This window comes from Podarcis liolepis, assembly GCF_965112155.1.
Source record: "Podarcis liolepis genome assembly, chromosome: 8".
In the NCBI taxonomy this organism is placed as follows: Eukaryota; Metazoa; Chordata; class Lepidosauria; order Squamata; family Lacertidae; genus Podarcis; species Podarcis liolepis.
The window spans coordinates 7,772,424-7,789,346 of record NC_139560.1 but is presented as its reverse complement, the minus strand read 5'-3'; the positions used below and the strand labels follow the sequence as shown (position 1 = coordinate 7,789,346).

Here is a 16,923-nt window from a genome sequence, read left to right as displayed (position 1 = left end):
CCTATATTATGACTACTTTTGTGACTGCCTGAACAGCTATATTAACCCTTTCATGTATTTCCCTGTTGGAAGACATAGGAGATTATAAATGGTGTTTGTGATTTTAAAGAGTGGCAAAAAGTAATTCCAAGATTTACCGTATCTGGCAAGGAAAGAAACTAAGAATAAAATTTAAATTACTTACAGATACCAAAGAGAGAGGAGGTTTCTCTCTATCAGATTTGAAATTGTATTACGAAGCTTCTTGCCTTTGTTGATTAAGGAATTGGATATTGTTAAAAAATACAGCTCTATCATGCATATTTTTGTTATGAGAAGGCAAAAGTCCATAAAGCTTTTGTGAACCACATAATTCAAAATCAATATATGGGGTGTTGAATAGATTTAAGACTTAATAGAATGTAAAACACCATGGTGGCTGTTGCCGTTAGAGGCAACAACTATTAAAAAAAGTTAAATATGGGGGGAAGGATGGGCCACCTAAGGAGATCTGGTGATGGAGATGGATGACCAGTGGAAACTTAAACCTTATAAGGAAATAAAAAACCTTGGTAAATGACTGGCTGCATTATCATCAAATAAATGAAGTCTTTAAAGAAGACCAAAAAAAAAAGATGTGAATATATAAGATCTAGGTTTGAATTGGATTTATTAAGTAATAAAGTAAAAATGATGTCAAAAATGTATGTTACTTTTGGAATGGCATACAAAAGATGAAGAAGCTAAATCTGTAATGATACATTGGGCAAAAGATACTGGGCATAACATACAGCTAGAAGATTGGGAAAGATTGTGGAAAGATGGAATAAATTTTACTTTGTGCAGTTTGCTCAAAGAAAATGTAATGAAATAATACAAATAATGCAAATAATAAAAATAACTTATTATTTATACCCCGTCCATCTGGCTGAGTTTCTGCAGCCACTCTGTGCGGCTTCCAGCAGAATATTAAAATACAATAGTCTATTAATCATTAAAAGCTTCCTTAAACAGGGCTGTCTTCAGATGTCTTCTAAAAGTCTGGTAGATGTTTTTCTCTTTGACATCTGGTGGGAGGGCATTCCACAGGGCGGGTGCCACTACTGAGAAGGGCCTCTGCCTGGTTCCCTGTAACTTGGCTTCTCGTAGTGAGGGAACCGTCAAAAGGCCCTCAACACTAGACCTCGGTGTCCAGGCAAAACTATGGGGGTGGAGATTCTCCTTCAGGTAACGACCGAGGCCGTTTAGGGCTTTAAAGGTCAGCACCAACACTTTGAATTGTGCTCGAAATGTACTGGGAGCCAGTGTAGGTCTTTCAAGACAGGTGTTATGTGGTCTTGGTGGCTGCTCCCAGTCACCAGTCTTGCAGCCACATTCTGGATTAGTTGTAGTTTCCTGGTCACCTTCAAAGGTAGCCCCACATAGAGCACTTTGCAGTAGTTCAAGCAAGAGATAACTAAATCATGCACAACTCTGGCGAAACAGTCCACGAGCAGGTAGAGTCTCAGCCGGCATACCAGATCAAGCTGATCAACTGCTACTCCCTGGACACAGAATTGACCTACGCCTCCATGGACAGCTTTAAGTCCAGAATGACTCCCAGGCTGCTCACCTAGTCCTTCAGGGTCACAGTTATACCATTCAGGACCAGGGAGTCCTCCACACCTCATTGCCTCCTGTCCCCCCAAAACAGTACTTCTGTCTTGCCAGGATTCAACCTCAGTCTGCTAGCTGCCATCCATTCTCTAACCGCCTCCAGACACTTACACAGGACCTTCACTGCCTTCGTTGGTTCTGATTTGAAAGAGGTAGAGCTGGGTATCATCCGCATACTGATGAACACCCAGCCCAAACCCGCTGATGATCTCTCCCAGCGGCTGCATGTAAATGTTGAAAAGCATGGGGGAGAGGACAGAACCCTGAGGCACCCCACAAGTGAGAGCCCAGGGATCTGAACACTCACACCCCCCCCCCACTTTCTGAACACGGCCCAGGAGGAAGGAGCGGAACCACTGTATAACAGTGCCCCCACCTTCCAGCTCCTCTAGACGGTCCGAAAGGATGTTATGGTCAATGGTGTCAAAAGCCGCAGAGAGATCCAGCAGAACTAGGAAGCAGCTATCACCTTGGTCCCCAGCCTACCAGAGATCATTGACCAGTGCAAACAAGACAGTTTCAGTCCCATGATGGAATGGAAGATTTGAGACTGTGTGATAGTTGGCCATATTGGCCGCATATAAAGATTTTTTTTAAGAATCTGTTTGATAACCGTCTCTTTTAGTGGGTCTGGGAAGGCTCCCTCACAGAAGCATTCACCACACCGCGAAGCCCATCGCCCAGCCCTTCCCGGCTAGGTTTTATAAGCAAGGATGAGCATTTAATGCCAGTGAAACTAGCAAAAATATATGGAACAAATAACCAATGTTGGAAAAGTAAAGAAAAAGATGGTACCTTTAATCATATGTGGTGGGTGTGTAAGGAGGTGAAGGCTTTCTGGGAAATGCTATATAATGAACTTTAAAAAATGTTGAAATATACATATATTTTTTAAACAACCCAGAAGCCTTCTTATTAGGTATTGTGGGTAGAGAAATACATAAACAAGATAAAACATTGTTTTTATATGCAACAATTGCAGCAAGAATATTATTAGCCCAAAGATGGAACAAGAAGAGATACCAACGAAAGAAGAGGCACTTTTCAAGGGGGATATGGTGACTTATAACAACAGCGGACATTTGTGGAAAGCAGGGATGGAGGGAACTGAGAGGGGGGAATGACAATTTTAAATAAAGCAGCAGTTTGAGTTAAATACATTCAAGCAATGGTATATTTGAGGATGGTGCATCCTTGGGGGAATCTTATATGAGGAAAATGGAGGTTTTAAAAAATGGCAGAGTTTTGAGTAGTTAGCAGGGGGTGACATGTGGAAGTGGAGGTCAATCTACAGGAATTCGCCACTTTCCAGAATAAACTTCTCATGGCTCTTATGTTACTGTATCCATTGGCTGCAATATTCCCTCTGTTATTGTACTTTATAGATTACAGTGGTACCTCGGGTTACATACACTTCGGGTTACATATGCTTCAGGTTACAGACTCTGCAAATCCAGAAATAGTACCTCGGGTTAAAAACGTTGCTTCAGGATGAGAACAGAAATTGTGCTCAGGCGGCACAGTAGCAGCAGGAGGCCCCATTTGCTAAAGTGGTGCTTCAGGTTAAGAACAGTTTCAGGTTAGGAACGGAACTCCGGAATGAATTAAGTACTTAACCCGAGGTACCACTGCATTATGTTAACCAAGTTGAGCATGGAAAGATAGAAGCATACTATGCTATTAATCAATAAATGAATATCACTCTATCAAGTCACAGAGTTGTTAACTGCTTCCCACTCCCCAATGACTAGGAAACCACCTTTTATCAAGAGTGAAACAGTGAGACTTAAGACAACAACAACCTCCTCCTAATTTTGCTGACGGCTATCTTGATCACCAATAAAGAAACAGTTTCTTCTTGTCACAAGATGTTGGCAAACTGATTAAGCACAGACAGAGAGAAGAGGATAATTTACATGACATTTTGAATTCAGCTTGGTCAGACTTACAAGTTTTCCTTGCAAGTTGGGGATTGCATTGATTCCTGCAAATCCTTCGATTGCCTACTTTCCCCACCACAGAACACTCTTACTCCTGCTTCCTCCTGCCCATGATATCTGAGCCACAGATTCTCACAGGTATGTGGACATACTTAACATGCAAGGGTGGCAGGAGAGCCACTGCTCAGTGGGATAATTAGCAAGCATTTTGTACACTGACATGAACATAATCATAGGGATCCCAAGTGGGAGGCTAGGAAAGAATGAGTTCTGGAGATCTCAGTGCCTGATAGCCTTAGTAGCTTAAGGTCTAACACTAGGCTGTTGAATGTCCCTTCAAAGACCCTGCGGATGTTTGGCCCAAATCAACAGTAAACTGCAGGTTTTCATTGGGAAACTAATGGAACAAAAGAATAACCTCTCATATCCTGCCATAGAAATCACAGTTCAATGTATGTTAGAGAGGTATACATAGAATTTTGTATCCAAAATCTGAGGCTGAGTGGTTTGCATGCAGAAGATTCCAGATTCAGTCTCTGCCAGGTAGGGCTAATTCATATACTGTTAAAATGTTCATATCCGCTAGTTATTGTTCCAATTATTCATGGGGAGGTTTCTATTTTCTCATTCCAGATACTTCAACAATCTCCTGTGTGTTCAGGAAATGAACCTATTACAAAGAAAGAAGAAAAATAAAACACTTATCAAAGTCTCCAGAGACATATGCACTTTATGCTTGCAGGTGTGTTGAGGGCTCTTGTTCATCTGCAGATCTTTGGTTTAGCATGCAGAAAGTCCTGGATTCACTCAGTGGCAGCTCTGGGTAGGGACAGGATTGATTCCTGCCTATATCCCTGGTGATCAGTGTCATCAATCTGAGCTGGGTGGAATAATGGTCTTGTCTTCTACAAGGTAGATTTCTATATTTATTTATTTATTCAGAATTTTGAATGTATGCATGGCTTGAGAACGGATGTGTGTATTGTTGGGCTGGATACCAACACACACTGAAGAAGAGATGATGGCAAAGGAGTCCAGAAGCTTCACCATAAAGGTTGCCTTTGAGGAGCAGCATGAAGGAAAAGAAATATGTGAGGACACCAAGGAGGGGGGGGGGGAGCAAGAAGAAAGGATGTGATGTGTTAGTTCTGATGCAAGACATTTTCCTGCCTGAAGCAGAGGAGCAATTGTACTCACAAACCCTTGCTGCACCTTTTTCTGCCTTCATCCTTCCCATTCAACCCAATTCTGTCATGAGAAATGCTTTCCTTACCTTCCTGCACTCTCTCCTGCCACACATAGAATTTATGTAGCTTACATCTGGGAGGAAAGAGGCTTGAGAGATTTCAAGCATCCTACTTTTATCCATAGAGGACTCTCTGATTAAGAGTGGGAGTAGATTGTCTATATGTAGACAGGAATGCCTGGCGTGCTCTGGCCCATGGGGTCACAAAGAGTCGGACATGACTAAACGACTAAATAACAACAGCAACATCCCTACTGAGAGCCAGTGTGGTGTAGTGGTTAAGAGCGGTGGACTTGTAATCTGGTGAACCGGGTTCGCATCTCCGCTCCTCCACATGCAGCTGCTGGGTGACCTTGGGCGAGTCACACTTCTCTGAAGTCTCTCAACCCCACTCACCTCACAGAGTGTTTGTTGTGGGGGAGGAAGGGAAAGGAGAATGTTAGCCGCTTTGAGACTCCTTCGGGTAGTGATAAAGCGGGATATCAAATCCAAACTCTTCTACTGTACCATCATCCTGCACTTTCCAGCCCATTAGCTGGGCTCTCTTTCCCCGAGTGTTTTGGAAATTTCCTGCGAGGGGAGCAAAGTGCTTCTCAGTGCTTAAAACTTACTTGCAGGCTTTTGAAGTGTAATGGAGCCTTCAAAGCACTTTTGTATATTTTACAAATGGAGCTGTTAGTGTGCATGACCACAATCCCCTAAAGACTATATTGACAACCCAGTGATAATCGTTTTTTCTCTTGTCACATGACACTGCCAAACTGATTAAGATAAATGAAGGCAAACAGGCACATTCCAGCACATCTTGTCATGAGCTCTTAAATGCATTGAATGTTTCCTCAAGATGTGGAAGTTGCATTGGTGTCTGCAAATCTTCTAGCACAGGATTACTTACTTCTGGTTCTCTCTCTCTCTATCACAATATCTGATCCAACATTAGTCACAGGTAAGCGAAAAGCTCATTAGAAATTCTTCACTTGCAAGAGCAGAAAGACGAGTAATTGGTGTGGCAGAATTAAGCACTGATGATGATGATGATGCTAATGATTGCCAAGCACAGCTTCAACCCCTGGGGTTAAAAAGGTAAAAAGATAACACAGCTGTGAAAGATTCTGTATGAGGTTTTGGGAACAGAAAAGTATAGGAAGCTGCCTTCTAAAATTCAGTCCATTTATTTATTTATATCCACCTTTCCTCCGAGGCTTTTAAGGTGGTATACATAGTTTGTCTTGCTCCTCTTTTTTTCCTCACAAGAAACCTGTGAGATAGGTCAGGCTGAGGAACTCTGGTTTGAGGTTATCCAGTGAGTTTTATGTCTGTGTGGGAATTTGAACGCTGGTCTCCCAGATCTTACTCCAAAATTGGAATCACAATGCCACATTGGCTCTTTCTAATTTGCCCAGTATTGCTTTACATTGTTGCATAGCAGGGGGTTGGATTAGATAACCCTTGGGTCCCTTCCAACTCTTAAGATTCTATGGTTGTGTGACTCTGGCTGACAGCACTTCTCAAGGGTTTCAGACAAGGGTCTGCCCTAATGGTTGATGCCAGGGATGGAAATCTTCTGCACAGGAGGCAGATGTTGCACCACAGAGCTATGTTCCTTGCCCTCGGGAGCATTTTTACTTTGGGGACTATGGGAACCCTATCTTAGAGACTCTCTGAAAGCCCAAATATATTCAGGTAGCTGCAAGCTCCACTGGCTCCTTTACCTGGCAACTAAAAAGCAAGTCATTTCACCTTAACCACCCACTCCAAAATAGCTATAAAAGCATGAAAGACTAATCTCCAAAGCTTTAGATTTGTCTTTGCTTATTTCCATTAATAAAGACTAATTCTACCATTCTCTAAATTCTTCCAGCAGGAAAACACTGGACAAAGTAGAAAAACAAAGATTGATCACGATGATCAATTACACCCTCCCATCACTGTCCCCAATGAATGCTGGAGAGGAATATTACGGAACGGACAATGGAACTGTTCTCTCTAACAATAGCAACATTGATAATGATTCAGGATTGACATTAGAACAGTATATATTGAATATCAGCTACTTTTTACTCTGCATTTTGGGGCTTTTGGGGAATGGGACTGTCATCTGGCTGCTTGGCTTCTCCATTAAGAGGACTCCTTTGACCACTTACATCCTGAACCTCTCCATAGCTGACTTTGGTTTACTCACTGTTGTGTTTATTCATATAATATGTGTGATAGTGGTAGCAGACTTCTCCACTTACCTTGCAGATTACATGCTTTTCTTGATTTTCCTATGTATGTACACCACTGGTCAACTTCTACTGACAGCCATCAGCATTGATAGGTGTGTGGCTGTCCTTTTCCCACTTTGGCATCGATGCCACCGACCACCAAATATGTCCAAATATGTTTGTGCCTCAATATGGGGACTTTCTTCTATTTTCCCTGCAATTAGATTCACTCTCCTCCTGGCTGATTTAAATGTGTCTACCATAGTGGGCATTCATCTTATTGTGAATGGCTTCCTTTGCCTCCCACTCATGACTGTCGCCACTCTGATCCTTTTTGTCAGAGTCTGCTTTAAATCACACCAGAGGAGGAGGGGGAAACTTCTAATTATGGTCCTGCTTGCTCTCTTCTTCTTCATCATTTTTTCTTTTCCACTCAATGCCGTTGCCATCACTCTTTATTTTCTTCATTCAGTACCTCGTTTTTTCTTTCAATATATCTATCTACTCACCTGTCTGAATAGCTGTATTAACCCTTTGATTTATTTCCTGGTTGGAAGACAGAAAAGAGGCAGGTGTAGGCAGAGCATGAAAGCCACATTGCAGAATGTTTTCAAAGAGGATGAAAAACCTGCAGAGCCAATGGAGATGTCTTTGGAAACTCAGTTATGATGGCTCAAAAATATTGCCAAAATATGTTTTTATCATTGTGGTTCTGATGACACAATCTAGTTCCAAGTTTACAAACTTTCTGTCTGTAACCTGGTTGACCTGTGCTCAGTGCTGACTGTTGATTTCAGAGTGTGCATAGAATCTCAGTCTTGAACAGATGGATGGACTTGATGAAGTTCTTATTATCCTTATTATTTTATAAATCTAGATAGTATATGACTATGAAGGAAGCCTGGGTCCATTCATGAGAAGAGCATTTAATGTATTCAGGGAGCTCTTAGCTTGCAGTTGGAGCTGCTGGGGAAAGATGTAGGCTGAGGTGGGAAGGTAGATTTGGCTGGCAGAATGGAACTTTTACACACACTTTGAGTGCCTTATGCAACAGCATTATTTTTTTTCAGTTCAGAAGCTCCCTAGATCCTATATTACGACCACTTTTGTCCCTGCCAGAACAGCTCTGTTAACCCTGTGATTTATTTCCTTGTTGGAAGACACAGGAGATTATAAATGGTGTTCGTGATTTTAAAGAGTGGCAAAAAGTAATTACAGTATATATCAGGCAAGGAAAGAAACCAAGAATGACATTTAAATTAATTACAGATACCAAAAGAGAGGAGGTTTCTCTCTATCAGATTTGAAATAGTATTATGAAGCTTCTTGCCTTTGTTGCTTAAGGGATTGGATATTGTTAAAAAATGTAGATTTATTAGATTTGGAAGGTTTTGATAATAGATTTGGGTGGCACGAAAATTTATGGTAAGAAAAGGTAAAAGTTCATGAAGGTTTTCTGAACCACATAATTCTGAAATCAATATATGAGGTGTGGAATAGATTACATTCTATTAAGAAGACTTAATAGAATGTAAAACACCCTGGTGGCTGTTGCCGTTAGAGGCAACAACTATAAAACGGTTAAATATGGGGAAAGGTTGGGCTACCTATGGAGATTTGGTGATAGAGATGGATAACCAGTGGAAATTAATATCTTATGAGGATATAAAAACATTGATAAATGATTGACTGCATTATCATCAAATAAATGAAGTGTTTAATGAAGACCACAAGAAAAATGTATGTGAATATATAAGATCTAGGTTTGAATTGGATTTATTAAGTTATAAAGTAAAAATGTTGTCAAAAATGTATAAGTTACTTTTGGAATGGCATACGAAAGATGAAAAAGCTAAATCTGTAATGATACATTGGGCAAAAGATATTGGGCATAACATACTTTTAGAAGATTGGGAAAGATTGTGAAAAGATGAAATAAATTTTACTGCATGCAGTTTGCTCAAAGAAAATGTAATGAAAATGATGTATAGATGGTATTTAATGCCAGTTAAACTAGCAAAAATGTATAGAACAAATAACCAATGTTGGAAAAGTAAAGAAAAAGATGGTATATTTTATCATATGTGGTGGGTGTGCAAGGAGGTGAAGGCTTTCTGGGAAATGATGTATAATGAAATTTTTAAAATGTTGAAATATACATTTATTTTTAAAACACCCAGAAGCCTTCTTATTAGGTATTGTAGGTAGAGAAATACATAAGCAAGATAAAACATTGTTTTTAAATGCAACAATTGCAGCAAGAATATTATTGGCCCAAAGATGGAAACAAGAAGAGATACCTACGAAAGAAGAGGCACTTTTCAAAGGGGAAATGGTGACTTAAAACAACAGTGAACATTTGAGTAAAGCAGGGATGGAGGGAACTGAGAGGGGGGAATTGGCAATTTTAAATAAAGCAGCAGTTTGAGTTAAATACGTTCAAGCAATGGTATATTTGAGGATGGTGCATCCTTGGGGGAATCTTATATGAGGAAAATGGAGGTTTTAAAAAATGGCAGAGTTTTGAGTAGTTAGCTGGGGGTGACAGTGGGAGTGGGGGAAAGCTACAGGAAATTGCCACTTTCCAGAAGAAACTTCTCATGGCTCTTATGTTACTGTATCCATTGGCTGCAATATACCCTGTGTTTTTGTGCTTTTTTGTATATAGATTAAAGTGGTACCTCAGGTTACATACACTTTGGGTTACATATTCTTCAGGTTACAGACTCTGCTAACCCAGAAATAGTACCTCGGGTTAAGAATGTTGCTTCAGGATGAGAACAGAAATTGTGCTCAGGCGGCACGGTAGCAGCAGGTGGCCCCATTAGCTAAAGTGGTGTTTCAGGTTAAGAACAGTTTCAGGTTAAGAACGGACCTCCGGAACGAATTAAGTACTTAACCCGAGGTACCACTGTATTATGTTAATCAAGTTGAGCATGGAAAGATAGAAGCATACTATGCTATTAATCAATAAATGAATATCACTCTATGAAGTCACTTAGTTGTTCACTGCTTTCCGCTTCCCAGTGACTAGGAAACCACATTTTATCAAGAGTACTTTCTACAACAGTGAGACTTAAGACAACAACAACCTCCTCCTAATTTTGCTGATGGCTATTTTGATCACCAATAAAGAAACAGTTTCTTCTTGTCACAAGACGTTGGCAAACTGATTAAGCACAGACAAAGAGAAGAGGATAATTTACAGGACATATTGAATTCAGCTTGGTCAGACTGACAAGTTTTCCTTGCGACTTGGGGATTGCATTGATTCCTGCAAATCCTTCAATTGCCGACTTTCCCCACCACAGAACACTCTTACTCCTGCTTCCTCCTGCCACTCATGATATCTGAGCCACAGATTCTCACAGGTATGTGGACATACTTAACATGCAAGGGTGGCAGGAGAGCCACTGCTCTGTGGGATAATTAGCAAGCATTTTGTACACTGACATGAACGTAATCATAGGGATCCCAAGTGGCAGGCTAGGAAAGAATGAGTTCTGGAGATCTCAGTGCCTGATAGCCTTAGTAGCTTAAGGTCTAGCACTAGGATGTTGAATGTCCCTTCAAAGACCCTTCTGATCTTTGGCCCAAATCAACAGTAAACAGCAGGTTTTCATTGGGAAACTAATGGAACAAAAGAATAACCTCTCATTTCCTTGCATAGAAATCACAGTTCAATGTATGTTAGAGAGGTATACGTAGAGTTTTGTATCCAAAGTCTAAGGCTGAGAGGTTTGCATGCAGAAGATTCCAGATTCAGTCTCTGCCGGGTAGGGCTAATTCATATCCTGTAAAACTGTTCATATCTACTAGTTGGTGTTCCAATTAGTCATGGGCAGGTTTCTATTTTCTGAACATAGATACTTCAGCAATCTCTTGTGTGTTCAGGAAATGAACTTATCACACAAACACACAAACACAATTTTAGAAAAAGAAAAAAGACAACACTTATCCAAGTCTCCAGAGACATATGCACTTTATGCTTGCAGGTGTTTTGAGGGCACTTGTTCATCTGCAGAGCTTTGACTTAGTGTGCAGAAAGGATTCACTCAGTGGCAGCTCCAGGTAGGGACAGGATTGATTCCTGCCTATATCCCTGCTGGTCAGGGATGAAGAAAATGGAGTCCAGAAGCTTCACCATAAAGGTTGCCTTTGAGGAGGAGCATGAAGGAAAAGAAATGTGAGGACACCAAAGAGAAGGAGGAAAAAAGCAAGAAGAAATGATGTGATGTGTTAGTGCTGGTGCAAGACATTTTCCTGCCTGATGCAGAGGAACAAACGTCACTCTTAAAGTCTTGGTGCCCCTTTTCCTGCCTTCATCCTTCCCATTCACCCCAATTCTGCCATGAGAAGGGCCTTCCTTACCTTCCTGCACTCTCTCCTGCCATGCATAGAATTTGTGTAGCTTGCATCTGGGAGGAAAGAGGCTTGAGAGATTCCAAGCATCCTACTTTTATCCAAACATAACTCTCTGCTTAGAAGTTGGAGTAGATTGGCTTTATGTATCTCCTTCTAAGAGGTTTCCCTGAAAAGAATGAGTTCATCTTGCTGGAAAAAGGTTCTGTATCCCTACTGTACCATCATCCTGCTCTTTAGAGCCCATTTGCTGGGCTTTCTTTCCCCGGGTGTATTGGAAATCTCCTGCGTTGGGAGCAAAGTGCTTCTCAGTGTTTAAAACTTACTTGCAGGCTTTTCAATTGTAATGGAGCCTTCAAAGCACTTTTGTATATTTTACAAATGAAGCTGTTAGTGTGCATGATCACAATCCTCTAAAGACTATATTGACAACCCAGTGACAATTGTTTTTCTCCTGTCACATGACACTGGCAAACTGATTAAGCATAAATGAAGGCAAACAAGCATATTCCAGCACATCTTGTCATGAGCTTTTAAATGCAATGAATGCTTCCTCAAGACTTGGGAGTTGCATTGCTGTCTGCAAATCTTCAAGCACAGGATTACTTACTTCTGGTTCTCTCTCTATCACATTATCTGATCCAACGTTAGTCACAGGTAAGCGAAAAGCTCAAGTTAGAAATTCTTCACTTGCAGGAGTAAAAAGACGAGTTATTGGTGTGGCAGAATTAAGCATTGATAATGATGATGATTGACAAGCACAGCTTCGATCCCTGGGGTTAAAAAATTAAAAGATAACCCAGCTGTGAAAGGTTCTGTATGAGTTTTATGGAACAGAAAAGTATAGGAAGCTGCCTCCTAAATTTAGTCCATTTATTTATTTATACCCACCTTTCCTCCAAGGTGTTCAAGGTGGTATACACAGTTTGTCTTGCTCCTCTTTTTATCCTTACAACAAACCTGTGAGATAGGTCAGGCTGAGGAACTCTGGTTTGAGGTTATCCAGTGAGTTTTATGTCTGTGTGGGAATCTGAACGCTGGTCTCCCAGATCTTACTCCAAAATTGGAATCACAATGCCACATTGGCTCTTTCCAATTTGCCCAGTACTGCTTTACATTGTTGCATTGCAGGGGTTTGGACTAGAGGACCCTTGTGTCCCTTCCAACTCTAAGATTCTATGGTTGTGTGACTCTGGATGACAGCACTTCTCAAGGGTTTCAGATAAGGGTATGTCCTAATGGTTGATGCCAGGGATGGAACCCTTCTGCACAGGAGGCAGATGTTGCACCACAGAGCTATGTTCCTTGCCCTCAGAAGCATTTTTACTTTGGGGAATATGAGAACCCTATCATAGAGACTCTCTGAAACCCCAAATATATTCAGGTAGCTGCAAGCCCCACTGGCCCCTTTACCTGGCAATTAAAGAGCAAGTCATGTCACCTTAACCACCCACTCCAAAATAGCTACAAAGTATGAAAGACTAATCTCCAAAGCTTTAGCTTGTTTATTTGCTTATTTCCGTTAGTAAAGATTAATTCTACTGTTCTCTAAATTCTTCCAGCAGGAAAACAACGGACAAAGTAGAAAAGCAAAGATTGATCACGATGATCAATTACACCCTTTCATCACCGTCCCCAATGAATGCTGGAGAGGAATATTACAGAACGGACAATGGAACTGTTCTCTCTAACAATAGCTACACTGGTAATGATTCAGGATTGACATTAGGACAGTCTATATTGAATATCAGCTACCTTTTAATCACCATTTTGGGGCTTTTGGGGAATGGGACTGTCATCCGGCTGCTTGGCTTCTGCATTAAGAGGACTCCTTTCACCACTTACATCCTGAACCTCTCCATGGCTGACTTTGGTTTACTGACAGTTAATCTTATTTTGTATATATTGTCCCTGTTAGAAGTATCTGTCCTCAAACACCTTCTAGTATACATTCTTATTCTCATGTTCCTATTCTACGGCACGGGTCAATTTCTGCTGACAGCCATCAGCATTGATAGGTGTGTGGCTGTCCTTTTCCCACTTTGGCATCGATGCCACCGACCACCAAATATGTCCACCGCTGTTTGTGCCTCAATATGGGGAGTTTGTTCTATTTCCCCTGCAATTGACTTCACTCTCCTTCTGGCTAATTTAAATGTTTCTAACATACTGGAGATTCATCTTATTGTGAGTGGCTTCCTCTGCCTCCCACTCATGACTGTCGCCACTCTGATCCTTTTTGTCAGGGTCTGCTTTAAATCACACCAGAGGAGGAGGGGGAAACTTCTAATTATTGTCCTGCTTGCTCTCTTCTTCTTCATCATTTTTTCTTTTCCACTCAATGCCCTTTTCATCACTGTTTATGTTCTTGATTCAGAACCTCCTTCTTTCTTAGAATATGCCTCCATACTCACCTGTGTGAATAGCTGTATTAACCCTCTAATTTATTTCCTGGTTGGAAGACAGAAGAGAGGCAGGTGTAGGCAGAGCATGAAAGCCACATTCCAGAATGTTTTCAAAGAGGATGAAAACCCTACAGAGCCAATGGAGATGTCTTTGGAAACTTAGTTATGATGGCTCAAAAATATTTCCAAAATATGTCTTTATCACCGTTATTCTGATGACACAATCTAGTTCCCAATTTACAAACTTGTGCTCAATGCTGGCTATTGACTTCAGAGTGTGCATAGAATTTCAGTCTTGAACAGATGGATGGACTTGACGAACTTCTTATTATTCTTATTATTTTATAAATCTAGATCGTATACGACTATGAAGGAAGCCTGGGTCCATTGATGGGAAGAGCATTTAATGTATTCAGGGAGCCCTGAGCTTGAGGTTGGAGCTTCTGGGGAAAGTTGTAGGCTGGGGTGGGAAAGTCGATTTGGCTGGCAGAAGGGAACCTCTACACACACATTGAATCCCTTATGCATCAGCATTTTTTATTTCAGAACCTCCCTAGATCCTATATTATGAAAACTGTTGTGAGTGCCTGAACAGCTGTCTTAACCCTTTGATTTATTTCCCTGTTGGAAGACATAGGAGATTATAAAAGGTGTTCGTGATTTTTAAAGAGTGGCAGAAATTAATTACATTTATCTGGCAAGGAACGAAACCAAGAATAAAAATTAAATTAATTACAGATACCAAAGAAAGAGGAGGTTTCTCTCTACCAGATTTGAAAGTGTATTACGAAGCTTTGTTGCTTAAGGGATTGGATATTGTTAAAAAAATACAGATCTATTAGATCTGGAAGGATTTGATAATAGATTTGGGTGGCACACATATTAATGGTATGAGAAGGCAAAAGTCCATAAAGATTTTCTGAACCACATAATTCGAAAATCAATATATGATGTGTTGAATAGATATAAGATTTAATAGAATGTAAAACACCATGGTGGCTGTTGTTGTTAGAGGCAACAACTATAAAAAAGTTAAATATGGGGGGAATGATGGGCCACCTATGGAGATTTGGTGATGGAGATGGATAACCAGTAGAAACTAAAACCTTATGAGGAAATAAAAAAAACCTGGTAAATGATTGGCTGCATTATCATCAAATAAATGAAGTGCTTAAAGAAGACAACAAGAAAAATGGATATGAATATATAAGATCTACGTTTGAATTGGAATTTCTAAGTAATAAAGTAAAAATGTTGTCAAAAATGTAAAAGTTGCTTTTGGAATGGCATACAAAAGATGAAGTAGCTAAATCTGTAATGAGACATTGGGGCAAGGATATTGGGCATAACATACTTTTAGAAGATTGGGAAAGATTGTGAAAAGATGAAATAAATTTTACTGCATGTAGTTTGCTGAAATAAAATGTAATGAAAATGATGTACAGTGGTACCTCGGGCTACATATGCTTCAGGTTACAGACTTCGCTAACCCAGAAATAGTACCCCAGGTTAAGAACTTTGCTTCAGGATGAGAACAGAAATCATGCTCCGGCGGCGTGGCGGCAGCAGGAGGCCCCATTAGCTAAAGTGGTGCTTCAGGTTCAGAACAGTTTCAGGTTAAGAATGTACCTCCTGAACGAATTAAGTACTTAACCTGAGGTACCACTGTATAGATGGTATTTAACGCCAGTGAAACTAGAAAAAATGTATGGAACAAATAACCAATGTTGGAAAAGTAAAGAAAAAGATTGTACCTTTTATCATATGTGGTGGGTGTGTAAGGAGGTGAAGGCTTTCTGGGAAATGATATATAATGAACTTTAAAAAAATGTTGAAATATACATTTAAAAAAACAAACACAAAAACCAGAAGCCTTCTTAATAGGTAGAGAAATGCATAAGCAAGATAAAACATTGTTTTTAAATGCAACAACTGCAGCAAGAATATTATTAGCCCAAAGATGAAAACAAGAAGAGATACCAACGAAAGAATGGGCACTTTTCAAGTGGGATATGGTGACTTCAAACAACAGCAGACATTTGAGTAAAGCAGTGATGGAGGGAACTGAGAGGGGGGAAAGTGGCAATTTTAAATAAAGCAGCAGTTTGAGTTAAATACCTTCAAGCAATGGTATATTTGAGGATGCTGCATCCTTGGGGGAATCTGATATGAGGAAAGTGGAGGTTTTAAGAAATGGCAGAGTTTTGAGTCATTAGTAGGGGGTGACATGTGGCAGTGGGGGAAATCTACAGGAATTCGCCACTTTCCAGAAGAAACGTCTCATGGCTCTTATGTTACTGTATCCACTGGCTGCAATATTCCCTGTGTTTTTGTACTTTTTGGTATATACATTATTATGTTAACCAAATTGAGCATGGAAAGATTGAAGCATAAGGTAAAGGTAAAGGGACCCCTGACCATTAGGCCCAGTCGTGACCGACTCTGGGGTTGCAGCGCTCATCTCGCTTTATTGGCCAAGGGAGCCAGCGTACCGCTTCCGGGTCATGTGGCCAGCATGACTAAGCCACTTCTGGCAAACCAGAGCAGCACACGGAAACACCGTTTACCTTCCCGCTGAAGCGGTACCTATTTATCTACTTGCACTTGGACGTGCTTTCAAACTGCTAGGTTGGCAGGAGCAGGGACCGAACAATGGGAACTCACCCCGTCACAGGGATTCTAACCACGACCTTCTGATTGGCAAGTCCTAGGCTCTGTGGTTTAACCCACAGTGCCACCTGCGTCCCAGATAGAAGCATACTATGCTATTAATCAATAAATGAATATCGCTCGATGCAGTCACAGAGTTGGTAACTGCTTTCTGCTCCCCGATGACTAAGAAACCGCCTTTTATCAAGAGTACTTTCTACAACAGTGAGAATTAAGGCGGCAACAAACTCTTCCTAATTTCACTGACGGCTATCTTGATCACCAGTAAAGAAACAGTTTCTTCTTGTCACAAGATGTTGGCAAACCGATTAAGCGCAGATGAAGAAGAGAGGATAATTCACAGGACATCTTGAAGTTGGCTGGGTCAGTCTTACAAATTTTCCTTGTGACTTGGGGATTGCATTGATTCCTGCAAATCCTTTGATTGCCTACTTTCTCCACCACAGAACGCTCTTACT

At 40.7% G+C, this 16,923-nt stretch overlaps 2 protein-coding genes across 2 annotated transcripts; both read left to right on the top strand.

The window, feature by feature from the left end:
• Nucleotides 1–3,514: 3,514 nt before the first annotated feature.
• Nucleotides 3,515–7,697, top strand: LOC310713867 (mas-related G-protein coupled receptor member H-like; the record flags this gene model as incomplete). Its single annotated transcript, XM_083518431.1, has 2 exons — nt 3,515–3,713; nt 6,686–7,697. The coding sequence occupies exon 2, from the start codon at nt 6,726–6,728 to the stop codon at nt 7,695–7,697; it is 972 nt and encodes a 323-aa protein (XP_083374557.1). The 5' UTR covers nt 3,515–3,713; nt 6,686–6,725.
• A 5,298-nt stretch (nt 7,698–12,995) lies between these two features.
• LOC310713805 (mas-related G-protein coupled receptor member H-like) lies at nt 12,996–13,958 on the top strand (the record flags this gene model as incomplete). Its single annotated transcript, XM_083518374.1, has 1 exon — nt 12,996–13,958. The coding sequence occupies one exon, from the start codon at nt 12,996–12,998 to the stop codon at nt 13,956–13,958; it is 963 nt and encodes a 320-aa protein (XP_083374500.1).
• Between the last annotated feature and the right edge of the window lie 2,965 nt (nt 13,959–16,923).